Source organism: Nicotiana attenuata, unplaced genomic scaffold (assembly GCF_001879085.1).
Source record: "Nicotiana attenuata strain UT unplaced genomic scaffold, NIATTr2, whole genome shotgun sequence".
NCBI lineage: Eukaryota > Viridiplantae > Streptophyta > Magnoliopsida > Solanales > Solanaceae > Nicotiana > Nicotiana attenuata.
The window spans coordinates 500,915-513,622 of record NW_017670473.1 but is presented as its reverse complement, the minus strand read 5'-3'; the positions used below and the strand labels follow the sequence as shown (position 1 = coordinate 513,622).

General features: G+C 33.5%; 1 protein-coding gene across 1 annotated transcript; it reads right to left on the bottom strand.

Moving 5' to 3' along the window:
* Positions 1–404: 404 nt before the first annotated feature.
* Positions 405–11,797, bottom strand: LOC109239927 (beta-glucosidase 18-like). The gene is made up of 12 exons (XM_019406532.1): positions 11,457–11,797; positions 11,040–11,133; positions 10,887–10,953; positions 10,668–10,726; positions 4,873–4,948; positions 4,491–4,565; positions 4,295–4,382; positions 2,300–2,552; positions 1,628–1,743; positions 1,282–1,531; positions 1,063–1,165; positions 405–937 (listed from the first exon to the last, which is right to left on the bottom strand). Exons 1-12 carry the CDS (start codon positions 11,795–11,797, stop codon positions 636–638), a joined length of 1,824 nt encoding a protein of 607 aa, XP_019262077.1. The 3' UTR covers positions 405–635.
* Between the last annotated feature and the right edge of the window lie 911 nt (positions 11,798–12,708).

Below are 12,708 nucleotides of genomic sequence, written 5' to 3'. Positions count from 1 at the left end.
ATATATATATAAGACTTTTATATTTTGCATTTGCCTTTCATGTTAAGGCATGTAATCTGTTTCAGGTGCATGTTAGTTGCATATAGAGCATAGTCCACCCCATTCAGACTTAAGGTGTGACACATTCTTTCCATCAATACTTAGTTTGATAATTTATGTTCTTATAATCTATTTCTATGGCAATATTTTGGCTGATATTGTAGCAACAATTTTTTGAGATAATAGGCAAACCTTGGATGGAGTCGCATCCTTATGGTCTATATTTCATGAATATAACTTTTCCATCCCATATGCTCAAGTATTAATCATGAGCTTTCATGGAAAAGTGTACCTTGAAAAACAGCAGAAGTTTACGCCCATTTGGTAAAATTCTGGGACATTAAGTTGACCTATCAGAAGAAATGGGAACTAATGGACGAAATTCTACTTTCAACAGAATATTTCTACTTATACAATAAATCTTCATTACGTTATTAGAGTGAATAAAAAGATTAGGCTTGGGCCTAATTTGTGCAATATAACGGAAGGGATTAGGCTTAACAATTATACTATGATTGACCAGTAATTTCTTTCCAACAATAGAGACCTAAATAAAAATCTTCAACAAGTCTCCATATATACATCCTCTTCTTACGCTATTTCTTGGCAGTATGTGTTTCAAGCTCTATGTGAAAGTTATTCATGAGCTCTTGATACTTGGTGGCTGATAATTTTGGAGTTCTCTGGAGATTAGTATAGTTGACATAGTAAAGTCCAAATCTTATGCTATATCCATCTAGCCACTCAAAGTTGTCTAGAAGGGACCAAACAAAGTATCCCTTTACATCTGCACCTTTCCTGATGGCATTTGCCAATGAATTTAAGTTGCTATGCAAGTATTTCACTCTACGAACATCGTTCAAGATATCCTCTATAGAAGAACTGTTCCCAGCAAAGCCTGCAACATTGCCGGTTATGTTAGTAGTTGTATCCGCCGGTGGATCAAATTGCATCACGCTCAAGTAATTAGTTGATAAAATGTATCTCATTCTAAAGGACAAGAAAGTGTAATATTTTTCTTACCATTTTCAGTGATAAACATTGGAGTATTGTTGAATTTGTCCTTCAGATACATCACAACTTTTTCAATCCCTTGTGGGTACACAAATTGCCAGTCCACTTCCCCCTGATTCATTAAAAAAATCCTTTAACAAATTAATTTAACAGTGTAGAAAAGTGCAAGTAATAATTTGCAGAATAAGATTAAAGATAAGAATACTGATGTTATTTAAGGAAACATACAGGTTCACCAATGTAGATGCCGTCTCTTTGTGTAGTCCTAAAATAAGAACCCTCTGACCAAGAGTTTCCATGTTCACAGGCAGAATATAAGCAATCTTTGATATAGACAGCCGAATAATGATTGATGCCAATGAAATCTAGGCCATAACTCAACTTGCTCAAATCATTCATTGAAAATTCTGGAAGATTAGATCCCAAAATTTGTACCATTTCTTTAGGATATCTTCCTAGTATAATAGGGTCTAAAAACCTGCATGTGGGTAGTTAGCAAAAAATGTTCTTTTACTCTCTTTCCGATGCATAAATATCATATTGTAGAACCAAATTACTTAAATAGAAGGCTTACCAACTGTCATAGAATGATCGAGCTCTATGAGTTGCAGCTATGTCTTCTGAGGAATTACTTAACGGTTCAAACCATTCGAAACCCATAGTAATGCCAATCATTCCTCCTTGACTTTTCTGAAAAGCAGCAGAAAATAGACTATATTACTGGTATCTTTTTGGGTCTTCTAATGAACTTACAATTTCAGGGTCGACTGAAATGAAGGAATCATAAGGATAAGACCCCAAAAAGAAGAAAAGAAAGAAAGTGGGATTACTATATTATGGTGATTTAATAGATAGCATAAAGGAGGGAGTTTCCAAGGATAAATTTTTCACATCTAGTCGTCTAAATATACAATTTTCCTATTTTACTTCACCAAAAATAGTTACAGACTCATGATGATATTTTGCTTTACCTAGTCTTCCCTTTCCTTTCTATAGACAAGCCAACCTATGTTGCACGGACTCTTCAAGCTTTGGCTGCACCCGTGTCGAATACTCCAAAGATACACTACTTTTGGAGGATTCAGCACGCACCCGATATTACTTTCGAAGAGTCCGAGCAACATAAAATCCAACAGTAGCATTGCACTAGAAGAGTAATTACTATTTGAACAAGTTGCGTGCCAGATCATGCCATGTTGAGAATTGACATGATAATGGAGAAAAGGGAGAGAACCATCGAAAAAACCTGATATCTGGTGCGGTAAATGCTGACAGCATTTGCATGAGATAGGATCATATTGTGAGCTGCAATGAAGGGTTCCCTTTCTGAATCCCCAGCACTACAATTCCCAAATATACCAGAGCATCGAGTTGGAGGGCAAGTCCCATCTCTATAGCCAGCAATGGCCACAAAGTTAGCCTCATTCATCGTTACCCAGTATTTAACTCTATCTCCGAAGTATTTGAAGCATGTGTTTGCGAAATAGCTGAAATCATCCCTGAAACAAAACCCATGCAACACGAATGTAACTTGTTCATCATTTTGGATTTTGATAGAATCTACAACTAGCTTTAAGTATAAGAGGGGCCCAACTACTTATGGTAAATTAAAGTCCCGTAAGATATGGAGAATTCTTCGGACTAAATAAAATCTCAACGATGTGATTAAAGCGAGCATGAATTGTACCCAGGTACACAAGAGAGTTATGTGTTCATTGGGATGTGTGAGCGTATTTATAGTACTCCGCTAGTTAGAAGTAGTTGTCAGTGATAAAGTGTGGCAAAGAAGTTAAAAATCGAGTTAATTAATGACTCTAGTAACTCCATTGAGTTAATATATATATACCTTGGAGACCTTATAAATTACTGGAGTAATCAAATGGAATGGGATATGGAAGGCTTGTAACCAATTGTGAACCTAAATGGAGTAAGTTAGAAATTGTTATAACAAGTAGGGGTGTACATAGGTCGGGTTGGTTCGGGTTTTGCAATTACCAAACCAAAGCAATTGTGTCGGATTATTAAAACTAAAGATCAAACCAAACAAATAAAACTTGGGTTTTTCAATCTCGGTTTTTCTCGGGTTTTCGTGTTATTCGGGTTTTTTCGGGGTTTTTTTCCTGGTAAAATCTTCGTAGCACGAAGCATATGACTTGTGCTCAAAATATTTCTTTAACCCAAGTAAGATACAATTATATAAGGTATTTTTCGAAAAAATAATACAAAAATATGAGATGTGTCATGGCATTATCCTAAAATATTCAACAATAAAGACAATAGAATTATGTAATATAAATATTGCTAATTAAGAATCCACAATAAAAATAAATATAATCTAAAAGTACTACGTCATTCTAAAATAAGAAGACTAATAAGGGAGTATTAATTACATGACTAAACGCTGAAGAAAAAATAAAAATAGGTTATGTATTTTTATCTAAGTCATTGCAAAACAAAAAATAGATATTCAGTACATTGTCATTACCAGTATTGAATTGAATGTCTTTTGTTAGCATTAGTATTGACTTGATTTTGGTTTGGGCTTTTGTTAGCATTATTTAAGTTACTAATATTAATGGCTATGAAACTTATTGGAATACTCAAATGTTCTAAGTCCAACCTTGAAATAATAATACCTTAAAAGATAAAATTATAAAAAAGTTTAGGAATATTTATAAATTATTGCATCACAATAAGTATATTTATATATTAAATATATCTAAAATTTCTATATATGTAATGTCGGGTTGGTTTTGTTTCGGTTTGACTTTCTTCAGCTAAAAACAAACCAAACTAATTGTGGTCGGGTTCTTTTTTCAACACCAAACCAAATCAAACCAAACCATAGTCGGGTTTTTTTCTCGGTTTGACTAGGAATATTGGTTGGTACGATTTGTCTGTTTCCTTTGTACACCCCTAATAACAAGTATTGATATAGTTTTATACAAACTATCATGCCGGTTGATTTAATTGGACGTGCTTGACGTCATTTAAGTATTTGGAGTGCGAGGTAGATGTAAGTTGAGATGTATGTCCCTTTAAGGCATTTTTTTTTTGAAAAATACATATTTCCTAAGATATAGAAAATGTTTAGTAATGTTTATAATGTAGAATGCATGCTCTTATAAATATTTTAAGATATGTATAATGCATGTTCATGTCATGGATAGATGTTCAGTTGTTTCGCCTGATACATAGTTTAAAGCATTGGGCTCCTATAAAATTGTGTTGTGACACTTACCGTATTTGTGAACTTAGCCAACCACCATATCTGTCCTGAAGTTCTTGTGGTATGTCAAAATGTGTTAATGTGACAAACGGTTGGATCCCTGAAGCCATAGTAAATAACAAATTCGTCTGAGCCCAAAATTTAACTTCTTTTCTACATTTTGGATTATCTAAAGCATAAAACTGTTAGCAAGAGAAGCAGAATTGACCTTTCTGTAGGAGTGCATCAATGAGCTTACTGTAGAACTCAATTCCGGCCATATTAACTTCTCCAAATATCCCCTCTGAATAAAATTATAACCGACCAAAAAAAAAAGATTCTCATTGTAAAAACGGCAATTAGGAGTTTATTTGTTTAAGATGAGGAAGGGGGGCCTTGGGGTAACTGGTAAAATTGCCTACATGTGACCAAAAGGTTACGGGTTCATGCCGTGGAAACAGCCTCTTGTAGAAATGCCGGGTAAGACTGCATAGAATAGACTCTTATGGTCCTGCCCTTTCCCGGACCCGTGCATAGCAGGAGCTTAGTGTATCGGACTGCCCTTATTTGTTTAAGATGAAGGAAAGAGAGCCGTGATTGTTATAACTTACTAGGCAGAATTCTTGCCCATGAGATAGAGAAACGATAGCTATTCACACCTATATCTGCCATGAGTTTGATGTCCTCCTGTTTACATTTTAATACCAAACAGATCAGAACTCTTCCATTTCACGATTTACGCTTTTATATTATTGCTAATACACTGCATTAGTGTAAGCAGCTTTGAAATTAGCAACAAATGCACATGTTCTTATCTGCTTTCATATGATGCTGATCAGTTTTGACCCATACACTGAAACCAATGTGAATTTTAAATCCTAATTACAAAGAAGAATTTAACTTTTTTGGCCCTTTCGTGTCAACATGCATATGCAATTCTGCATGTATGCCATCTGTCCAGCACAATTAGGCTGTTCACTTTTCTTATGCATGAACAAAATTAATTTTGATCTCCTAATAAAGCCACAAATAGTTTATTGTTGTGTGAGCAGTATTTCAGAATACCATGAAAACGTTTTGAGTATTAGCAAAAACCATCTAATTAATCTCAGTGTCCCTCACTTTAAATTCATATCAACTTTTTTGACATTTCACTCACGATAAAATACAAATTGTGCAAGGTTCAAAAGTACATTGTCCCCTCACTAACACCTCTCTCAGCTATATATATTTCTTAATTCTCTCTTTTCAAAGTTCATCGTTCTTTTTTCATTCACTTTTTACCATCCCTACTGAATAGGGGTGCTTATCGGGCGGATCGGGCGGATAATATGCTTAACGGTTCGGGTTATTGGTTATCGGATTATAAATACATTAATCCACTAGCCATCCAATAGATGACGGACGGATTGGTATCAGATTAAAGATTATGGGACGATTATCGGGCGATTTATCGGCTAACAGTAATGGCAGAAGAAGTAGAGAAGAAGAACCAGACAGCAGATCTGGAAGTGATAAATTAGAAGGTGCAGTGGTGGAACTACATAGATCATTATGGGTGCTCAAGCACCCATTGTCTTTGACTAGATCTAGTAGATTTACATAGACAATTAACCAAAAACTTGAATAAGTATTGAGTGAGCTAAATATGCATTCAAATATCTGTAAAAAATAAAGAAGGCAGACTACAAATATTATGTAAAAACATAGAAATTAAAGGTAACAATGTTTTTGCAATTTTTTCTTTTCAAACAAAATGTCAATAATAAATTGAAAACTAACTAAAGGCCTCAACCGGTTTTTGAAAAAATATTTGAATACAGTAATAGTATACACTTACTTTTTGGTTGTTTTTAATTATCAAATATTAGAGAAAGATATTCATAATATAATAAAAAAGGTTCACACCGCGCGAAGCGCTGAGAAATTTACTAGTATAAACATAAATATCTTAAAGGTAGTGGGTATGGGTGTAACAGCGGCTTCTTGCCAATATAGTGAATCTGATTTAAACACATATGCAGTCAAGAAGAAGGCAGAAAATTATTCTCAGTGCAATAGTAGAAAATTTACATAATATATCGGAAGTATTTACATTTAGAATGAATGTATAGGATTTTACTACATTAAGCAATAGTTACGTGACCCTTCTTGGTAAAATTAAAGAAACCTACTTAATTCTATATTGATGCCTCTGCCTTAAACAGATTTTGTTTTTGCCTTTAAAGCATTTTCCCGTTTAAATTCTTTAATGGGAGAAGGTCCAGATTTGTCCCCTGTATTATTGTAAATAGTTTATATTTATGCTTCGTTATACTTTTCGTCTAAATTACCCCTATTATTAAAGAAGTAAATAAATTTGCCTCCACCTCTAACGGTTATTCACAGTGGCACCTAACACCTCAATTAAAATGCCATTCCAGGTTACCATCTATTGCATTTATTTACTATATTAGAAAATTCCAAAAAAGGCTGCTTCTTCCTCAATGAGTGCTTCATTTTTGCTTTAATTTTTTCGATCCAAACTAAAACATTTACCAAATGGACATATGGTAACCACGACTTTCAACATCGTCATAAACCCCAGCTAACACTTTAGCCTAAACTTCAGCGAATTAGAGTACTTAAATCTTATGTTCTAGAGCTCTCTTATAAACCCTTCAATGGCGATTTTTTTTATTTTTATTTTTTGAACACCAGTGTTATTCTTCCCATTTTAAGCTCCAATATTTGTTTTGCTACTCCATTTCTGTAAGAACCAAGCATGAAATTTCAGGTTCTTGAGTCATTTTCGAATTTCGAATTTCGAATTTTCAAGTTCGTTTTTCACTCAAATCAGTGTTTGATTCACGATTTTAAGCTCAAAACAGCAACACTTCAACAAATCAAATTGGGTTTCAAAATTTTCGGCATCAAAAAACATGGTGGATTTAAAAAATTTCACCATAAATTCTTCAAATGAGAAGAAGAATTTGATTTTTAGCTCTAATAACAACTCGAAACATTTTTTTTTTTAAGGAGAGAAAAATTAAGACATCACCATCATTGTAATCTTTGAAATTTGGTACGAAAATTCAATTGTGAGATTTAGAATTTTTGGTGTTTTGAAGTGTGGAAACTGATTGACAATGACTCATTGAGCTTGAAACAGAAATATAGCTATTGCTTGTTGAGTTTGGCTAGTTATATATCAAGAATATCATTGTTGACATATTGAAGGTCTTGAATGGAGAAGAAGACTAAATTTTATTTTTGTGAAGGTGATGTCAGCAATAGAAAGGTAAAGGAAAAGAATAGGAAAAAATTGAAAAGGGTTGGGAATGGGTGAGTGGGGCCGAAGGTAGGGGTGTTCATAAAAACCGAAAAATCGAACCAAACCAAACCGACCAAAAAAAACCGATACTTTTTGGTTTGATTTGGTTTTAGTTTTGAATTTTAAAAACCGATCAAATTTGGTTTGGTTATGGTTTTAATCAGAAAAAAATCGAAAAAATCCGAACCAAACCGACTATAGGAGTAGCTATTTCAAATTAATTATTACACCTATATATATGTATATTTTTATACAAAGTTTCAAAAATTTTATGGTGAATGTTAATAGTTTGCACTTTTAGTATAGTTCTTTACCTTTACATTCTATTATGATTGGTAGTTTTCTTTTGTTAAGTCTAAGAATCTATGTCGTGTTAAAAATAATATATTTTTAATTGAGTCCTTAAATTATTCATCACTATTTAATTCAATTATCATCAATATAACTTGGTAAATAATAGATTTCTCAAAGGGCAATTGATTTGATAGCGTTACGTTGAAATTGTGGTCGCTGGAATATGTGTTTGGTAGTGTATGTCTTATATTTAAGAAAAAACCGACAAATAACCGAAAAAACCAAAAAATCGACAAAACCCGACATAAACCGAATGGAGAAAAACCGACTTAATTGGTTTGGTTTGGTTCTAATATTTGAAAAACCGACTTACTTTGTTTGATTTGTTTTTGGAGAAAAACCGATCCAAACCGAACCATGAATACCCCTAGCCGAAGGTAAGGAAATAATTGTACGAGGAAATGAAAATATCCTGTCAAATAGTCAAATGAAATAAATTAATGGGGTCATATAGAAATAAATGAAAAGGGTTGGGAGTGGGTGAGTGGGGCCGAAGGTAAGGAAATAATTGTACGAGGAAATGAAAATATCCTGCAAATAGTCAAATGAAATAAATTAGCGGGGTCATATAGAAATAAATTAGTTGTCATATATTGGGGAATAATTAGTGCGGTCATATAGAAATAAGGGTGGTTCGGGTCATGATGGACCCGGTCAGTAGATTTTGATTGGGTCGGGTTATAAATTATTTAACATAAACAAAATAGTGGGTTCTGTCAAAGCAAGGGCATGAATGAGCAAGTATTGGAAGGCTTGGGCATATGTGTGCCAAACTAATAAGGACGTGCATATTTGTACCAATTCGCATAGTTCACTGATATATTAGGCCCTTTTCCAAATAAAAAAAGAAATAAATACTAGGCTGAATAGATTTAAGTGGCTTATTTATCTTAGAAAATATTATAAATAAATGGTGACACGAACTCTTATGTGGCATTTTAATTAAGGGGTCAGGACAAAGACGGATCCAGGATTTGAGCTTTATGGTTCCTACCGTAATTTCAGATTAATATGTAATAATAACTGGGTTCACAGATAGATATACAAATATTTTAGTTAACTTCTTAGTATAAATATATGGTCTACACAAGAATTACTGGGTTCCCGAAAACCCGTATTCTATGCTCTAGGTCGGCGCCTGTCAGGTGCCATCAGAGGCGGATTCAAAATTTAGAGGTTGCGGGTGCCACTCTTTGTGTAAACCATATATTTACCTCTAGCCACAAAGACTAAATAGAAAGAGCGGGTCGATTCGATAAGGTTTTTGTTACTCCAATTAAGTTTTAAGCCTTTTATTCACATACATAAACAAATAAGTTCGATTTTGTCTAGTTACTTTATTTTCAAGCTTAAATTTAATTTATTTATGAAAGAAAATTGCACAGAAAAAAAATTAATGAAAGAGCACCTCCAATTATAAAATTTGTTTGAAAATAGCTTAACTACTACAAATTGTTTGTTTAACTAGATTAATTTACCTTCCGGATTCTCGAGTTTATTTTTTAATCTTAATTCCCAAGTTTGTATTGCAATTCTTTGCAGAGCAAAAGCTTAAAATTTTCAATATATGAGAATCAACTCAAAAATGTCTACTACTCAAGCCATTCAATTTTTTTAAAAGTTAATAGAAGAGAGTGATATTGCTTAATTATACTCCAATATCTATATATATATAGAATAGTGTCGTGTCATCCAAAAAAGGATATACTATCTATTAACTAAAATCAATTCAAATGACTTATGGAAAGAAATTGTCTAAAGTAAGCATATTGGTAGAGAAGAAAAGGAAGGTTAATGCAAAGTTTTTTTTAAAAAAAAAAAGAAAAAAAGAAAGGAAGAAGTAGGAAAAAAAGAAAAGGGGGAAAATAGAGAGGGAGATATAGCAAATAAAAGGAAGAAATAGAGAGGTGAGAATTAGAGCTGAACAAAGGAAACAAGGAAAATGAAAAGCAGCAGGCACCAGCAGCAAGTTAATGCGTCAATATAAATTCGACCTCGGGTTCCGTAGGAATAAAAAGATTTTAAAGTCCTCGCAAACCAGTGGCACCCGATTCTCTTTTTTCACATTGGGGGTGGCAATTAATATATATTCCCTCTGTTTCAAATTAAATGAGATAATTTGACTCGGCATGGAGTTTAAGGAAAAAAAGAAAGACTTTTGAAATTTGTGGTCTTAAAAGCTTAAGGGTAGCTTTGTGGGGCCATGACTTTTGTGTGGTTATAAAAGCTTCTCATTAAGGGTAAAATGGGTAAAATGAGGAGTTTAAAGTTGAATTATTTCCAAATTTAGAAATTTGTTATTTATTTTGAAACAGACTAAAAAGAAAAGTACATCATTTAATATGAAACGAAGGGAGTATATCTTTTTGTACTAGATATAATGATATATAGCTACATTTTCAAAAATTTAGCCAGAGCGTGCGAGTGCCGTACAACCCCAACCTCTCCAGGTAGATCCGCCTCTGGGTGCCATTATGGATAACCGTTAGGGATGAGCGCAAATTTGTTTACTTCTTTAATGGTAAAACAAGCAACATATGATTCAAGAAAGAAAGGAACTATTCAATGAAGTAGGTAAGATATCTAGATAAACATCCAAGAAAATGTTAGCCTTCGGAAATGCCTAAGAAGCCAGTAATCCCTGACTAAGGGGCTGTGGGTTCTGTGTTTGCAAAGATTAATTAATTTTTGAAGCATTTTCTTTTTCTTTTTAAAAAGGCTGAGCATCAACTGGATTACCAAATAACGATGGTAGTGATCAACAGCAACATCTCCATTGCTTCCATCCTTAATATGACCTGCAACACGACCAAAATAATAAATTACATGAATTCCGTTTTTCTCTATTTGTGGGGTGTGCGGGGAGCTGGTGACTGGTGCTGCTTGATTTGGTAGCCTAAAAACACAGTAAACAGAATTCGTGTTGCAAACAAAGAAATTGGCATTTTGAACTCTCACCAGCTTCATGGGTAAAAACGTCCCAGTTGCTGAGGCCTTTCCCATCACTGAGATAAGCTCCTTCATACTGCGGAGAAAAAAATGAAGAGCGGTTAAAAACAAGAATATCGGGAAAAAGGAAAAAACAAAAGGGGAAAGAACTGTGAGAAGAACCTGGTAATATGAAGAGGCCGTTCCAAACAAGAAATTGCTTGACAGTGAAACTTGGTTTGAATTTTCTTGGAGAATAAGCTTGTCTGTTTGATGACATTACACCATGAAACCAGAAAAGAGGATACAAATTGCTAAGCGAGTATGCCAAAACACTGCAGGTTCCATGTTAGGAAGTCAAAAGTACACTGTTTTTTTCAGTAGAAATGACGAGAAGATAATTATTAATTGCTTGTACTTCACTTTTAAGGTCAGAGAGAAAAGGTAAGAAGAAAAAGCAACATCTCACATGTTTAAATAGAAATAATCTAGAGAAAATGGCCAGAAATATCTCAGCTATACTCAAGACTTAAGCTACATCCTTGTCCTATGACAATGACCAAACGACATCCCTACACTGTCCCAAAAATGAGAAATTACATCCTTCCGTTAGTTCTGTTAAGAAATAACGAGTTCAACCAGAACCACATGGCTATTCCACAGAAGCACCAGCTGACGTAGGCTTTTCTCTCATTTTCCGGGACTTTTCTCTCATTTTCTTCATCATAGGTCATGCAAAAATTAAGAGATAAATATGCTTGGTGAAAAAGTGCCGCCATAGAGATTCCAGTTCCCTCTGTAGATGAAGGCTCACTATGACCAGCAAAGAACCAGTGTATAGTCTGGTGAAGAGGGTATATAGATACCAGTTTCTGTTCTGCATGAAGGTTCACTAAATGACCAGTAAAGAATGAGTGTTCTTGTAGTCGACTGTCTGGCATCTCAACTTAATTTTCAGATAGTGTTCTTTGTTTGTTTTGAAGATGTATTAAGGAACCGTTTATTGTACTAGAACTACTATTAGATGATGTGTATGAGATTTCAAAGCAGATACGTTAGTGCTTTGAAATTAACTTTAATTTGTGTAGTATGACATATGTAGAATCAAATTGAATATGTGATTGTTGTATCAGCTTAAAATTTATTATTTTTTAATATATAAAAATGAAATGAGGAAACTATTGGACTACTAATGTTTGCCAACATTTCTATTGTAGAGGATGAGTAATAATTTCCGACATTTCTATATATGTCACGAACAAATTCAGCAGTTAAAAACTCATATTGGCGACATTTGATAAAAAGTCATAAAGAAATGTCACTTTTTAGTTGCCAACATTAATCTAAATGTCGGAAAAATAACGATATTGAAATTTTCGACATTTGATACAAGTGTAAAATAAATGTTGTTGAGTAATTTTGTGACATTTATGTGACTAAATACGATATTTATTAAATGTCGTCATATCCCTAATTTCTTGCAGTGAAATAAAAATTCAGTACATGATTAAGCTCTCAATATCAAATCAATACATTATCTGCTCATGAGTTGCATTAATCAAACATTGACATAATAATATTCTTACCAAAATTAGAAGGATATCTATAGTAAATATCCTTATTTTATTTTCAACATGTGAATTTTTTTTTTTTTTTGACAGAACAAAGGTAATATATTAAACATTACGGAGTACCATTAATTATATCATTAAGGAAACTACAAGCCTTGAGGACATTCATATTCCCCATCTCGAGCTAAATTGCAACACACTTTAGTACTAATGTTACTAACCAAATACACTTTAGTTATTACTAAACTTTACATCGTTTTATGAATTGCCAATGAGAAGCA

Excerpts from the sequence above, each read along its gene's own strand:
- LOC109239927 (XM_019406532.1), bottom strand. The coding sequence starts at position 11,797 with ATGCCAGACAGTCGACTACAAGAACACTCATTCTTTACTGGTCATTTA. Across the intron at positions 10,954-11,039 it reads CGGCCTCTTCATATTACCAG|TATGAAGGAGCTTATCTCAG; the intron begins GTTCTTCTCACA and ends TTTTCTCCGCAG. Across the intron at positions 1,744-2,299 it reads TTTACCGCACCAGATATCAG|AAAAGTCAAGGAGGAATGAT; the intron begins GTTTTTTCGATG and ends GCTGCTTTTCAG.